Below are 17,070 nucleotides of genomic sequence, written 5' to 3'. Positions count from 1 at the left end.
ACTGTTCTGAAAACCGTTTGGAAATGGGACGTTTTTGATCCTGGTGCAAAAAGAAAAATCTGGAAAAGTATGCTTAGATGAGTTTGGAGGGGAAGAATGAGATCATAAGAGACAGATGAGTCTCTCAGGGCTGATATTGCTGTGCAAACTAGGATCAATGATGATGTATTCACATTCCTTTGATTAAGCTCTTTTAAACATTTTTAAAATCAATTCCACTATGACGTCTTTTTATAATGTTAGTAAGCTATTTTTATATATTCCTTTTGCTTTTAAATGTGTCTTAGTTATTGTTTTAGTAAATGCATTTACTTTGTGTAGGATATGTTCTACATACATACATTTACTTTTACTTTCTTTGTTTCTTCTGGATGAATTGGAAACAATTTCACTTTAAAGGAAGCGCCTGAGAATCACGTTGATATCTAATTTTACAAGGTTACAATTGCTAATGTTTGTGTCCACGGAAAATATAACTTAGTTGAATTAAGCATTAGAAATAACAAATCTTGAATATACTGTTGGCCTATGTCGACATAAAATTGTCGCTTAAAAGACCCCAGCCTCCTCAGCACTTCTAACAGTGTTCAAATTTAAATACGAAAAGGTTACTGTGCTCAAATAATTCTTAAGGGCTCCAGCACAGAGTTGAGAGAGTGCTGCCACCTTCTGTTTGAAGAACGTCAAAGCAATAGAATTTCAGGTCTCACTTTTTGTGTTTGATGTTCCTAAATCTGCAGTACCTCTATCACAAATACATTGACATGCTCGGTTATAAAAGGAATATTCTGCAGTAGAACGGTCCAAAACCTCTCTCGATATAAGTGTCTCAATATTTTTGCCCACATCGAGATACACTGAAAAATGGTGCCTTGATTTTACTCAATTTTATTTTAATAAGTGTAAGCGTTTGCACGAACTAAAATGTATCTGGGTCCAGATTGATTTTATTTCCTGCAACCACTTGATAAAATTGAATTAAGTAAATGAAAAAACAACAACTTTTTTTCAGTGTAGTTACATGATGCATTATCATTGGTTAATTTCCAGCACACATGGCACACAACTGTACACACTGGTTAAAGACTCACTGATTCAAGCCATTACCTTCTGACCTTTATTTTAGTTTACTAAAGCTTTTGCCACCCGGAAGTAGGTATGACGTCATGGCGAGACCACCGACGCCTGGTCACATGACCATGAAATCAAGCCCCTACCGCTACAGCGTCACTGCCTCTCTCTCTCTCTCCCTCTCTCTCTCTCTCTCTCTCTCTCTCTATCTCTCTCTCTCTCTCTCTCTCTCTCTCTCTCTTTCTCTCTCTCTCTCTCTCTCTCTCTCTCTCTCTCTCTCTCTCTCTCTCTCTCTCTCTCTCTCTCTCGCTCTCTCTCTCCCCTTCCCAGGGTTCACTGAGCGCGGCGTGGCCCCACCCCGTCTCTCCCAGACGCTTGCCTAGCCCTACCTCAATGTAGGCTCCTGTTCTCGGGAAAGGAGAGCAAGAGGAAAGGGGGAGGAATATAAAGAAAAAAGAATAAGCTCCAAGAAGGAACATTACTTCCCTTGCTTTGCGACTCCCACAAGCCTGGGCCGGCTGCGGAGCGACGACGGCGGCGGAAGAGGAGGAGGGCGGCCTAGGCGGCGCAAATGTGCTGCTTCGACGAGCTAGCTTGTGTGCTATATTTTTTTCTTTTTTGTTGCTTTCTGGCGAATGTTAACGCACACGCAGTGTGCTAACCTGTAGCTTTTTTCGACCGAGCTCGGAACTATGGGGGGAGGAATATGCATGAATGTGTACGAGCGTGCGTGTGCGTGCACGTACAGGCCTCATTTGGCTCCCCTAAGCCCAGTCTGACAGCCAGCTGCTTTTCACCCTAACAACAAACCTGGAGACATTTTGAGGCTGCCACCCTCCACCTCCACACACATAGACACTTTACGCCTCCATTTTCTGCTACGGATTATTTACGTGTTGGATTTGGATCCGAACCGGCCAAAAGTGTAACTGCGGGATCGTTTGTGATGTGAGGGGGTGATAACACCAGCCAGGCTTGAGACCCCCGGAGGAGGGCCCCCTTCTTTGGAGGAGAAAACACAGCAATCCGAACAACGAGGAGAACTCGTGGAGCTGTTTTTGGAACCGGCCCAGAAGACTGTTGCCCTCTGGCTCAGCTTGCTGCAGAGAACTGGTCCGGAAGCAATGAAAATATCACACATGTAGCTGTAGTTCGTTTACTTCCTACTGGTGGGGCCCCTTAACAACTAAAACACCGCCGTACAGAACCAATTGAAGCTTTAAAAAAAATGCGTGTTTTGAAAGGAGGCTTGGGACCGAGCCGCGCCGCCGTACGGTTGAGCGTTACACTCACGCCGATTTGCGCTGACTTTAGCGGGCAGCAGTGAGACGCAAGACCCGGGCTTTGGCTGATGCACACCGGGCTCCTCTTCTCCGAGATCAAGCGCCACTTTTGCCGTTGCTGTCATTTTTACAACTCATCACTGACAATTGTCGAGACCGAAGTCACTGAGGAAAGAACAAGCAACGTAAAAAGAAGCCGGCCCTGTCTGTGGCGTTAGCAACACCAACTGCTTCGATTTTTGGACACGAAAACTCCCTCCACGGACTTAAATTACAAACATTCTGGACCTGGACGGATAGACTACTACTACCCACTACCTTTTTTTTTTTACCGGGCCGTTGGAGGAAACGTCTCCGTATTTGAGCCTCTCCTGCCCTAACCCTCGCGGGTGAAACGTTGGCTCTAGACTGGTCCGCGTTAAAGCTCACCTTTTCGCTTACTTTCTCTCCTTGGACTCCCCATTCTTTTGCCTTTCCCTGCGGGAAGATGGGTTGTTTGGGCAACAGTAAGACTGAAGACCAGAGAAATGAGGAGAAGGCTCAGAGAGAAGCAAACAAAAAGATCGAGAAGCAGCTCCAAAAAGACAAACAAATCTACCGAGCAACACACAGACTATTGCTTTTAGGTAAGTAAATTGTTGCATGTTTTGGGAAAATTCGTGGCATTCCAAAAATGAAGCAAGCAGACTATTTTCCTGAGGGTGATCGGCTGATAATCATTTTGGAAGCAAAGGTGATGTAGTAACACTACTTAAATGAGATGTTACTGTTCTGGCTGCACAGTAGCACACTCGTGTAATTTGACTGTCACACACACACAACTCATTGTAGAAGTGAACAGACTCAACATGTGGTTGTGTGTGTGTGTTTGAAGGTGGGCTGGGTCTCCACATTACATAACAGTTTCTTGACGGTCTCCCCTCCATTAACTCCTCCTCTTTCTTCCCCCTGTTAATTTGCAGCTTCAAAGTTTTGCTCTACTTTTGTTCAAAAGTCTGAACATTTAATGAGACCATACCACGGCGGCTGCATATAGCACGAAAGACACACCCATATTTCGGTTGCGGAGGAAGTTGTGTCCATTTGAACAAAGCAGAAGGGCAGGAGCCACATGAAAGCAACAATACCCTTAGCTGTCTAACATAACTGGCATTTTTGTCTTACATTTGTTTTGATTGCACCTCGCAGCAGAGTCATTGATAAACAGATTCAAACTCGTACAAAAAAACAAAATGAACATCTTGTTCCTGAACTGGTGAGTTTCTGTTCTGTAGTGCTAGAACAGATTAGAAACAGACGGGCAACAATGTGACGGTGATGCCATGCCATCGACACAAAGCGTTGACTTGTGTTCAGTCAGAGTTTTCATCTCAACTGGATGGACCTTTGATCTCGTGATCGGTATTTTTGCTTGCCTGCCGTTTTGGAGGTTGAGGTCTGGTGGATAAGATAGGAAAAGCTTGCAGCGGAAAAACGAAGGGATCCATGTTTGTTTTCTGTTAAACTGTAATCACATAATAGTGAGATGTGCTAAGTTGACAATAATACATGTCCAATTTATATAGAAAAGAAGCCCAGGGTTGAAAAAAAATCTGGATTCACACTGCACGAAACAAAATCAGATGCGTATCGCTCGTAGGTGAAGAAAACTCGGAATTTAGCTGCACTGTGAATATCGCCTAAGCGACAGCAAGCACCCTAGTTAAAAAAAACTCTCAAGTCGACTTGTTCAGTTGTCTCACACGCTAATGATAATTGTAATTTTCAACAACTCCATGAGTGTGCCAAAAGAATTAAGTGTGAGAGGAAGTTGGCTGGCAAATACTTGTGCAAGCTGGGCAGTCAAGTAACAGACACCAGCGACTATTACAACACCGTCCAGATTAAGATTTAAAAGTTTACTTGGAAAAAGAAAATGTTTTTATCTTGGTTATCTAAAGATCTGCAGAAGCATCCATGAGAAGTTGAGCTGCATCCTTGCAAATCAAGTCATATGGGCAGAATTATGTTACACACCACCGACATGGTATTTGTCAAGCCTCAGACGTCCCGCAGACATACTTCCTGCTGCCAGTTGACAGTGGTCCTCCTAGGTCTTCTTTTGTGCAGCACAGGAAAGAACATTAAAGGTGGGAGAGAAAAGGGGGGGGGGGGTGACTTTTTGACATGAGGTCATCAGTTATATTTCAGAACATGATGTTATCAGTTGAGTTGGAATGAGCAGCAGCTTGCTGAGCCACTGAAATGCCCGAGCGACAAACGGTTCCATGGTCTCATCATGTGCTTGGCCAGCACAAGTTCATCTCATGGTTGGAAAAAGTAGATTGCCAAGCTGTGTTGTAGTTGTCACTAGATGAGAACTCTTAACAATATTATTCAAATATGAAGAGTGGGTCACACGTATAAGAAAGATGTGAACTTTTTGTTTGAGGCTGCTCAAATAATACAAAAGTATGATGGCAAAATAGAGTTAGGCCGTCAATATTGAAGCCTGTTTTTTTTTTTTTAGGAGCTGGCGAATCTGGAAAGAGCACAATTGTGAAACAGATGAGGATTCTCCATGTCAACGGCTTCAATGCAGAGTGAGTATGATGCAAGTGTACCAGTTTGGTAATATTGGTGTGTCCGTGGTTTCCCACAAACGTAACTCTTGGTTTTACACAACATTGATTATGTGTAAAAGTAGTGGAGACCTTTAAATATTCGAAAGAGGGTTTTGCTCTTTAGGTAACGCAGGTATGCACCATACAATATTTGGGTGAGTAGCGTAAGCGTAGCAAAGGTGGAACAAATAATTAGACTAGATTATTTGAAGGTCTTTAATTCAAAAGTGTTTGCGCTGCACTATGAGTGAACCCAACAAGATTTGAAATGATCCCAAGATTCACAGACTAGATGTTGGAGTGGGCTAACGTTGCACAATGTATCATCCTTCGGTGGCATACATAAGACCTCTGTTATGGAACGCCGAATCTAGTGTCATGCTGGTATGGTAACATGGAGGCTTTGATAACTTGCGGCCAAATGAAAAGTGCTGCCTTTGGAGTCCATTTCACAGCAGCGTTGAGTAATTTGCACAAAGGAGCTTCTGAATCCGCCGTGGCCACTTCAACGAGGGCAAAGTCCTCGTTTGCAAGTTTGTAGTTTCAAATCTGCACCTGAGGCAGATGAGCGTATGACCCAGCGCATGACTCCTCAACACTGTGAGCTGTGTGTGCACGCCGGCCGGCCATGAATATACGAGACTGTGTGACTGTCTTTATTAAGACTCACAAAACGGATGGAGAAGCATCACTGAGGGGCAGATATGTGATGTTGCTCGGATTTTCCGCTGGCTTTCACGGTCAGCACAGCTGATCCTTAGGTATAGTTTTTGACATTTCTTAATGTTGCTTTCTGTTTTGGTCATAGTTTCTCACAAGTGTATGTCTGGGTGAATAGGTTTGTGTTTGTCAAAACTGATCTTTGATAAGGGTTGAGCCGTGTGCTTTGACGCACGCCCGCCATATTTTAGTCACATTCAAACTCACTTTGAGGTTTACTGTAACGCTCCCTTATTTGTTACGTTTTTGCTATCCTTAAAAAAAAAAAGCCCCATATATAAATGTTGTCCTCTGAATAAGAATAAAACTAAATAATCTGAAAGCTGTTATTGAGAGATGTTGATGGAAACATTGGGTGCTAGATGCGTTCTTTTTGCCACTGCCTATTTTACAGACAATAACACATTAACTTCCACATTTGTGTCTGTTTCAGTGAGAAGAAACAAAAAATTCAGGATATCAAGAATAATATCAAAGAGGCCATTGAGGTAAGTGCTCATCAGCAATACAATAAAAGTTGTAGAAGAAGACTAAACCTATTTTAAGGAAGTAGCCGAAAAATGTAAAGAAGGTCAAATCTTCCCTGTCTGACTAAAAGAACTGTTTAAAAATAGTTAACTTAAAGAGGACAGTACGAACGTTCACAAATAAAAAGACTAAAGCCGCTTTAGTATTGTATCGGCTCGCTTGTCCCCGGGCCACTGCTTTTCCATTACACTTTTTCGGATCATGCGGTCACAGTGGAGCCACTTTTCAGAAAATCCTTCGAGGTGGTTTCTGATACACTTGCCCTGACGTCACTGTTGTATAGTTGGATAACCAACGTTGACGTTTCTTAAAGGATGCCGCAAGGAACTCTACTGCACACGTGACAGAGCAGCCCACAGGCGCTACCAAGTCATATTGAACATAGGAAATTATAAATGTGGTTAGGTTTAGCTGTAAAATGCAATATATGTGGCTATTGTATATTCTACGTTTTCACTTGAACTTACACACCATGCAAATTTTGTGTTTGAGACTCGCCACTTTGGAAACATTATGGCAGAACCCCATATGCCGCCACTGTGTTCAGTTGATCTGGGCTAAGTGAGGCTAGTACGGTGTAGCCTCCAGCCCATCTGGAATCTCTAGTGGAAAAGGAGCTTCCTATATTCATTTAGTTGGGTCTTACACATTTAAATGTAACATGGGTTGGCCTCTTGTGTGTTTATTACAGACAATAGTGACGGCTATGAGCACGCTGATGCCTCCGGTGCAGTTGGCTTGTCCTGACAACCAATTTCGCATTGAATACATCCTCAACCTCGTCAACCAGAAGGATTTTGAGTTTCCATGCGTGAGTATTAAGCTACAGTATACGCACAATTATTTTTGTGGTCAGGTCAAAGCCATATCAGGTCAAATATAAAATACTGCACAATGTAATAAAGTTGTTTACGGTTGTAAAATTAGATCCAAACTCACTTTTTGTCATCATTGTAACTGATTAGTGTCAAATGGAAAAAGCCTGTACATGGATGCTTTGAGTGTAAGCAGCTTTCCATAGGTTAGTGTCTCCAAAACCCAGATGATAATCCCTTGACATGTCATAACAAACACAGAAGTGTATTAATGATCATTGGATAATACCTGTGTGAGTTTCATTTCCTCAGTAGGATTTACTCATTAGCTAATTGTCCAGGCCAAGAGACTGGTAATCGGGTGCCACTTATGGGACCTCCTCACTCCCATCATATTGTTTTATCATCAGAAAATTGTTTTATTTATATTTTACACTGTAGGTAGGTTTTATGCTTGAACAAAAAAATGCCAACAAGCACATTTTAAATGGTGAGAAAAGCAGCAACATTTTTATTCCAATTCTTCAGCTTTTAATTCTAGAACTTTGTGTCTGATATTTTTGCTATGTAGTTGGCTCAGCAATATCCTGTAACACAGTTTCTCTGATTCCTTTTGGCTGTCACTTGTTGCTTGGTAAACTTTGTGAGGCCAGTTGGAAAAAAAGGTAGCTCACCTTTTTCACTTCAGTATCATCTGGTGGGCCACTGCTCCACTTCCCCTATTAAAAAAAAAAATCAATTTGCTTTCATGATTTTATCACCAACACAGTGTTTCTTTCCTTTTTGAGCTTCAGTTCTTGAATTAACCATTGATGTTGGGAAACCATGCCCATCAATCGCGTCCTTGTGTGTGGGGAAAACATTTTTTCCCAATTTCCTGCTGATTATTATGATCATTGTGTGTACTTGACTAATTAGCATCACATCCTGTTTCATGTGAACTGGTCAAGTTTAATGCAGTATTTGTAATTGAACAAAGAGGAAAGAAGATGTCACGCTAGGATAGAGTGGCTAGTGGAATGGAGTGAGTAGTTTCTGTTGTTGCTGCAAGCACATGACATGATTATGAAAGAATTCTGTGTTAAACACATGATGAGTTTGCCGTCACGGAGGGTTTTGGCCCATGCGTGTGACAATCCCTCAATACAAAGAAAGAAAATACCTGAACCAACAAAGTCATTACAACACAGAAGAGTGGAAGTCCGCCATGTGCGATAGGGACCTAACTCGACCATGGCATATTTCAGCAAATAATGAATATTCACATAATTGTGATTCTAATTTACAGAATTAACAGTTACAACCATCGATATATGGCAAGCTAACATTCCAAAACACATTCATTGCAGATTGTTTGAAGGACAAATAATTTGAAGTATAATAACCATGACCGTATCACTAAAATTGATTCCTCACCTAAACCCCATTTGTGATCTCCCGTGTTCTAATATAAAATTGCACTAAGAAAACAAATAAAGCTTTTTGAACCTATAGATAAATAAAGCACAACATTTTGGGGGATTAAATTAATGCATACTGTCCACAAAATATAGAGCCTGCTATTCTGATATTTAGCGTGTTTTTTTTATTTATTTATAAATAACTGTCTTTCAAATGTAGGCAAGTGTAGTGAACAGAGAGATGTTATGTTGTGCTCCAAAACATGCTACAGAAGATACGTGAGACCAAATGTGAAGTCAGTGCTGTGTAACAGTTTGTGCACAGAGTTGTCTTCAATTTTCTTTTTTAATTCTACTTTGGCTCTATTTACATTTGACAGTCTTGTACACAGCCGTCACCCAGGCACAACGTTCTCACTGGTGGTGTCAACAACCTAGTCAAGCACTTCGCTCCTAAGTCGCTTCACTTTTTTTTTTTTGCTTAGTTTGAGTGAGCATGTTTGACGTACCCACTGTCAATCGTTAAGTTGCAAATAGGCCAATTTGAATCAGGTAAACATCACAAAATTTTGTAGGGTATATATCAAGGGATTAGTTAATTTCCATTACAAAGTGTTTTTGTACTCGTGCGTTTCTAACAAAAAACTTTCTCTATGGAGCCAACACTGCCGTAAAGTGTGACATTGAAGAAAAAAAAAATGCTGATAACTACTGGCACCAAAGCAACTAACTATTGGTACTGAAAAAGCTTGCACTGGGAAAAAAAAATGTAGCTACAATTTATTTAGATTTTTTTATTTTATATTTTGTTTTAAATATTATTGTTAATCAGTGTTTCATATTACGTTTTTGCCGTTTTCAGAGTTCCTCTGTCTCTCTTGTTTATCTTTTTTTTTTTAATATACAGTACATGTCAATAGCATTTTTTTTCAACAGGGTTGGGTCGGGGAGTGTCTTCTCTGTAAATTTCAAACTTGGAAGCAACTTTACTGAGGCACAACCAACAGTAGATAATGCCCCGTTTTACGTAGATATGAGATCAGAGCAGTTTGAGTACTCTTGGAGAACCGGAGACTGTTTTCCTACGCAGTTAGTAATGTTTTTTTTGCTTTGCTTTACCTCTGCAGGAGTTTTACGACCATGCAAAAACACTGTGGCAGGACGAGGGCGTCAAGGTGTGCTTTGAGAGATCCAATGAGTACCAACTCATCGACTGTGCACAATAGTGAGTAACCCAACATTAAATGTGACTTCTAATAGAATTATTGCCACAGTTGTGTGATTAAACATTTTTGAAATGTTGTGTATTTGTAATAACTTTAAGAAATAAGTGTTGAATTCATTTCCATTATATTTTATTAAACTAATAGAAATGTGAATTGCAAAGTTACAAAATGTGTGCAATAAAGCAAACAATGTATAACTACTGAACCCCCCCCGAAAAATGCTTTACCAAAATAAATGGCAGCATTTTGTAGGAAAATGTAGCTTCTGGTTTGTTTGGTCAACATAAATAAGACTACAAAATACAGCAATTAAGTACAAATAGTACAAATGTGTTTACTTAAGTACCAGCAGCATAAGAACTTGACTTTAAGATAAATACGTGGCACAGAATCGCTTTGAACCAGATTTCCATTTGAAATTGCTTTTTGTAATTTGCAATTGCTACAAAAACTTAAATGATGTTTCTCATCATCAGAAATTATCCCCATCCATAATATCAAGTGTAAAAATAACAAGTGGGCTGTTTTAACAGCAATTCAGCACCCTCTCCAACAGATGGCGCCCTTGGCAAGCGCCTTTTTGGCCTACCTTGGCCGCAAGCTTCAACACTTGGTGTTTGTTAGACAAGAAGAGCACAATTCAACTGCTCCTCCCTGTGGCACAGCGTACTTGTTCCATCCCTCCTTCTTTGCTGTCAGGTCCAGCACAAAAGCCAGAGCTTATCCTCCTCTTCCTCGTCTGTCTGTCTGTCAGTCTTTCCCGGAGCCGCTCCAGCCTCACCAGATTGGGAGCCGATAGACTATTAATAGCACCTGTGGTCGGGTCTCCATGGTAACGGTACCGGAGGCTGCGGCGCCGGCGAGCTATTTTTGAAATGCGCTCAGTAATGTCAGACAGACGCCACTATGGCTCTGGCTCTCTCTTTTGTACCATGTCATCACTCCACTTTGTCTTTTAACAACTTCTTCCACCACACACACACGCTCCAAATAAGGTCCTCAAAGGGAGGGAAGACTGATGTTATTGTTAAAATGCATGTTTGGGCTATTTTCATCTGAAATGTTTTGTTGACTGAATTTACTGTGCATCCCAAGAAATGATTTCAACCATCTAATAGCTTTTCTGGTATTGTCTCTTTGCTCAGCTTCCTAGACAAAATTGACATCGTGAAGCAGAGCGACTACACTCCATCAGATCAGGTGGTTCTGCGCTCACCACTCACCTTTTGCCATACTTCCTCTGACTTTTTCATAACTCTTACCAAAACAAAATCGGGGAGTTCATCATTGATATCAACAAGTTTTTTTCCCTTTGGTACCAGGATCTGCTGCGGTGCAGAGTGCTGACATCAGGGATCTTTGAAACAAGGTTCCAAGTGGATAAAGTTAATTTCCAGTAAGTCAAGAACATAAAACCCATCATGGCTTAACGGTTTGCTGACTGTGAAATCATAAACAATTATTAGTTAGAAAGTTGGTTCCAAATTTTCTAGTTTGAATATCAGGAAAGGATTGAAAAGAAAATCTATTGTATAATACAGGACAGGACCCAGATAGGGCTTGCTTGACGTAAGCTAAAGCAGATGCTCATAACAGCGCGGTCAGATCAAATCGAAGTAGAGCATGATGTTTAGCCTGAGCTCGTACAACTATTTACATAGAGCGCCGCAAACCATTCGGGGAATTAGCACGATTCCCGGAATGCAGTGTGTCATGCCATGTTGAACTTTTGGCTCAATAAGGACATTCATCCTTATCACTCATGTGTTACCTGTCGTTCGTAACCGCCGTTTATTACTCCCTGAAGACATACAGATTAATAGCCATTTGACTTAGTTCATTTCTCAGGCTTTCACATTTACGCGTATTCCCCTGCTGGCCTTTTTGCAGTCTCACAAACGTGTCCCAATAGAAATAAACACTTCAATTGAAACACCGTAGTTAGGTGTTGTGAGGTTCATTCATGTAATCACGACTTGCTGAATGAAGTCGATTTCAACACCGTTTGGCCGGCCCAGAGTTGCCACATGGTATCAGTATTTCTCATCTCTGAACCATCTCTTTTGATTGACAGCATGTTTGATGTTGGTGGTCAACGAGATGAGCGCCGGAAATGGATCCAGTGCTTTAATGGTAGCGTGTGAACATCATCTATTGCCGCTTGATTCGTTCGCCACCAAGTTTCTGCGGCGTTTGTAACTCTTTCTTTTCTCGTGCCTCTCTACCGGCAGACGTGACGGCCATCATCTTTGTGGTGGCCAGTAGCAGTTACAACATGGTGATCAGAGAGGACAATCAGACCAACCGTTTACAGGAGGCTCTCAACCTCTTCAAGAACATCTGGAACAACAGGTGAAGTGGGGTGAAAGGTTGATAAAGGGGCGGATCATTTTGACCTTCTAAAGAAGGGGTGTCAAACTCATTTTTGTTGCGGGCCGCATCGTAGTCATAATTTCCGTCTGAGGGCCATGATGAATGTATGAATGTCTCATTATATACAGTATAGGCTGCACAACAAACTGATAAATAACTAGTTTGGAAATCAGAGACTAGGGAAAACTGTTCAACATTTTAAAAAGATGAATGGTAGTAAAAATTGCTAGTAACGCCTTTATATATTAAACATAAAGACACTTGGCAATTTTTGTATTGACACAAAGTTGATGCACAATTTGTCTTCCCGGGCCAAATATAATTACACTGCTGGCCAAGTTTGGCCCGTGTGCCAGAGTTTGACACCCTTTTCTAAAGGGTTTAGAAATGCTTTTGGAATGCTCCTGAGCTACTTTCAAAAGTCACTTTCCCCATCTGGGTTGTGAAGCATCCTGCTTTTTCTCTTCACCCCTTACATAATCATATACATGAGGGTTCCCTAGCAACAAATGCTGCACAACAGCGTCAAATTTCCATCACGTCATTTACATATCTACAACATCCGGTGATCTTCAAACTCACTACACATTCGTTGGCGACTACCAAGTTCTTAATGCAGTTTTTGTTATGGTTTTCCTCCAGTAAATGCTTGCGCCTGGTTTGACGGCTCATTTCTCTTGTACTCCTCAGGTGGCTGCGAACCATTTCTGTCATCTTGTTCCTAAATAAACAGGACCTCCTTGCGGAGAAAGTGCTGGCAGGGAAGTCCAAAATTGAGGAATACTTTCCGGAATTTGCTCGCTACACTACACCTGATGATGGTGAGCAGTTCTTGGACAGACCTTCTCCCTAGACACAATCACATAAACTGCTAACGTGCAGGATATATAGCATAGCATCAAGAGTTTGTTGTTCTATATAAGAGAATCAGAGCGTTAAACGGCCAAATACTTAAAAGACAACTGAGCTGTTCCCCCTCTCATTGTTGCACACACACGGACAACATTTTTGGTACCCTAATGTTTATGAAAGAAAAGCCCACAGTGGTCACAGAAATAATATGAATCTGGCAAAAATAATAATGAAAAAGATATCCAAATTGGCCATTAAAAAGCAGACATTGCTTTTGAAGATATTTAAGAAAAGAAAAAAACCTTATTGCAACAGGCTTGGTCAAAAATGGTAGCACCCTTGCCAAGATACATTTTGGCAATAAACCTATAATTTCTTTGGGAAGTTGACCTGGACTCTTGTTAATATTGATATTTTCCATCTCGTCAGTTTGTCATCAATTTCTCCCTTGTGTCCACATCCAGTGAGGTTTGCTACAGTCAAGACCATTTAATCCACTGTTTAGCTCCTTCATTGAAACCAGGGTTGCCCAAACCATTTCTTTCAAGGGACCACCTACGGGAAGAAAATGGAGGCAAAAGCCACTTCTTCCATTTTTTTATTTTCTTTCATCTGTTTAACACGCTAAACCAATCCATCAGTGCAGCTAAAGCTATGCAAATCTATAAAGGCTGTTATTTATGCTGTATACTTTTAAAAAAAGATAGGTTATAGAAGGTTTTGATTTTAATGAGTGGAGTGGCCAGGGGTCCTGTGTCCCACTTGAAAGAGATCACCTATGCACTGAGCAGCAGTAGAACCTCATCTCCACATTTAGTCCCAACAGTTTTTTTTACCCCCCATCTAAGTTGGTGTCTTTATCCACCTCTGTGGCCCTTTATACTCTTGCAGCGACACCCGAACCTGCAGAAGATCCCCGTGTCACAAGGGCGAAGTACTTCATAAGAGATGAATTCTTGGTGAGTGCAAATGTTTCATCTTATTTATTGAGCCACTGATTTTCCATTGGTGGCGCAGCATCCCCCAGAAAAACTAATTTTTGCACACTCTTATTCTTTAGATTTCATTTTAAAATAGAGCAAAATGTCTAACACAATCATTTTGACACACTGGTCTACACTTGTTTTCTTCTCCCAGCATTCTGATGCATATGATCATGGACGCATTCAACTTTGAGCCATTCTACTGTAAACATACTTATTGTACTTATTATTTTTTTCCTGCAAAAATTGTGGAATTCAATGTAAACCTATGTGTTACCAATAACAGTTTGTATATAGGTGAAGCACTAGGAGGCAAAATACTGCTTGGTAGCAACCAAAAGAGGGCGCTGTGGATTCAGTTTCTGCTACTGAGCAGTAGCATCCATCCAGACTTGATTAGTCCCAGGATCTACTATGAATTTGTCGTCAGACATCTTGAACAAACAAAACACAGAATCTGCGCTGACATGTAAAAGGGTGGCGCAAAAATACAAAATAGGTGCATCTTAAAACAATTACTAAATATCATTGGGATAGGCTTCAGCATGCCCGCAACCCTCGTGGGGATAAGTGGTACGAAATTGAAAACTGAATTTGTTTCAGTTTAGTTAAAAAAACAACAAAAGGATTCCTCTGTGAACCTGGATGTGGTCTGCATAGTACAATTAAACAATTGCATGACAAAAGAAGCTTATTGAATGAACCAATATTATTTGACATGCGCTAAAATGGCCAACCCCAGAGATGGCTAGAATTCAGCAAATTCAAAGCAAAACTAAATACTGAGATTATGTCACTTGTTCCTTCCAGAGGATCAGCACTGCCAGCGGCGACGGGAGGCACTACTGCTACCCCCACTTCACCTGCGCCGTCGACACGGAAAACATCCGCCGCGTCTTCAACGACTGTCGAGACATCATCCAGAGGATGCACCTGCGGCAGTACGAGCTCTTGTGATGGGACGGCAAAAAAGAAAAACGTAAAGGAAAAAAGCAAATCAAAAACAGAACAAACTTGGGAACACCCTGAGTCTTTGAACTCTTCCACAGACATGCCAAAAAGACACTTCACACAGTACACGATGCCAACTTCCCCTTGCTGCTAACTCCGAGTCTGGGGGGGGAGGGGGCGTGGCCTAAAGCCAACATTCACTTTGGCCACTTTCCGCCTCTTTCACGCAGTCTGGACTGGAATTCACTTTGCATTTGCAGCCACGTGAAGTGCTGCTACTTTGATGGAACAAGCAAACTGTAACAGATCCCTACTACACAGAAAAAAGTGTCATGCTCAGGATTTTGGATCAAACCGTACATGTGAGCATGAGGACGCGCACACGCACGCACACACACACACACACACACACACACACACACACACACACACACTGCAGTCCTTCCTCTCACATATGCATATCGCGATATTCAAAAGTAACATCAAATCTGCATTTACTGAGTTGCAAAAGAAATCCAGAAACTGTTCTGCAAAGTGGCCTCCCACTTTTATTTTGATTTTTTTTTCTCCAACCCATCAGAGCCCAGTTGCAGGGTTGACAAGTTTAAAAGCAAAGAAAGGTGTGTGTTCTTTGTCTTGTCCGCAAATGGGACAGGTGTCTCCCTTTGGCCCCCTGCTGGAATTTGAAATCAACACAAGGACAATGGAACGGAGGAACCATCCCTCCTCCACTTGACTATAAAAATGATACATCGTACGTTTGAGTTGAAGACTTCTATGGGACTTAGCAAACGGGGAAAAAAAAGTATCCAATACAGTATCTAAGTTAAAGAAAAATATCTTTTGCCAACACAACTGTTTGTTTGTTTTTTCTTACTTTTGGGGGTCTGTGTGGACTTGTGTGCCATTGTGCCCTGCGTGGTCTTTTTCTCTCATTTCCTCCTCCTTCCTCAAACCACCGCTTTTTCTCTTCTGACTTGCATCTGCACTAGAGAGGGGAAAAAAAGAAGAATTCTAAAATGTAAAGGGAGGAAGAAAATGGCAAAAACAAACAGGACACTTTATCTCCCTGAAATCTCCCTCCCCCCGTCTCTGTCTATTTTACTTTACTGCTGAACTATTATTCTTGTACAGACTGTAAAATGTATTATTTTGTACATCTTTATTGAGGAAAAAAAATAACTTTTAGAAGATCCCTGTGCCTTGATCACGACAGTACGTGTATAATGAGCTAAAGTGGGTGTCATACTGCGCTGTATAGCTTGGCCAATTAATACCAACCCCTTCGCTTCACCACTTCCTTCCTTTTCATTATCTTCATCCTCCAGGCTGTCTCGCGCTCTCCTTAAGGGACCTGAGGGACAAACATTTGTAGCTTTTTGTAGGCTCATTTCTCTTCCTCATTTTTCCCCCTTTATGATTTAAATTTCTCTTTTTGGATCCATACCCCTCCTCACCCGAAAGAATGAATAATAAAATGTATATGGGTTTTAAAATCAATTTATTAAAGTATTTTATTAGGAATCATATGGCAAACTGTACACTCAACAGTGTCCATCTTGCTTGTAAGTTGAATCCTTTCAACAGAAGTTCTTTTGTTTTCTCGCATACATTTTGGAAAGTTTAAAAGGGAAACTTGTTCAGAAAGGGAAAGCGAGTCATGTTTTTCCTACCAAAATATCTCCTTAAAAAAAACAACCCAAAATAATTTTCATTTTATTTGTGGAGAAAGGGGGGGCAATGGGTCCTTCTTCCCTAGCGTGCACATCAGTCATCTCTCATTATATGTATGCATCATTTATGCGTCTTCTGAAACGGAGCTCTTGAGAAATAAAGATTCTTTTGGGGGGGGTGAAGACAGCGCCAGGCCCGTCTTTACACATGCAACAACACTTGAGACGCAAGCTGCGTGTTGCTACTCCCTTAAATTGCAGGAGAATGTGGAATTTCCTGCTATGTTAGTTTTTCCTTATCTGATCTGCAGTAGTTCTTCAAAGGGCTCGGCATGAAGTGTCCTCAAATGACTTTCTCACAGGTGCACCATTGATCTGAAGTACATAGTCTGGACACTGGAAATTAAAATTGTCTAACAAGCATACTTTGTTGCCTTTGCCAGTCCTGGGCAGTAAAATCTACTTTTGTAATGATACAGTAAAACTGCTAAGATCAAACAAATTTGAGGGTACCAGTTGGCCTTAGTCATTTGCAATTAGAATTCATCTTACCTGTCTCCATAATGAGAACAAGCGTTATAAAAAGATTCCA

At 41.2% G+C, this 17,070-nt stretch overlaps 1 protein-coding gene across 1 annotated transcript; it reads left to right on the top strand.

Annotated features, from left to right (window-relative positions):
* The first annotated feature begins 1,400 nt into the window (after nucleotides 1-1,400).
* gnas (GNAS complex locus) lies at nucleotides 1,401-16,903 on the top strand. The gene is made up of 12 exons (XM_061272579.1): nucleotides 1,401-2,980; nucleotides 4,864-4,936; nucleotides 6,111-6,165; nucleotides 6,897-7,016; nucleotides 9,548-9,645; nucleotides 10,792-10,846; nucleotides 10,969-11,042; nucleotides 11,721-11,779; nucleotides 11,878-11,998; nucleotides 12,710-12,840; nucleotides 13,763-13,830; nucleotides 14,665-16,903. The coding sequence occupies exons 1-12, from the start codon at nucleotides 2,842-2,844 to the stop codon at nucleotides 14,809-14,811; spliced, it is 1,140 nt and encodes a 379-aa protein (XP_061128563.1). The 5' UTR covers nucleotides 1,401-2,841; the 3' UTR covers nucleotides 14,812-16,903.
* Nucleotides 16,904-17,070: the final 167 nt, after the last annotated feature.

This window comes from Syngnathus typhle, linkage group LG2 (genome assembly GCF_033458585.1).
Source record: "Syngnathus typhle isolate RoL2023-S1 ecotype Sweden linkage group LG2, RoL_Styp_1.0, whole genome shotgun sequence".
Classification (NCBI taxonomy): Eukaryota; Metazoa; Chordata; class Actinopteri; order Syngnathiformes; family Syngnathidae; genus Syngnathus; species Syngnathus typhle.
The sequence above is the reverse complement of the archived record's forward strand: the minus strand, read 5'-3'. Positions and strand labels throughout refer to the sequence as shown.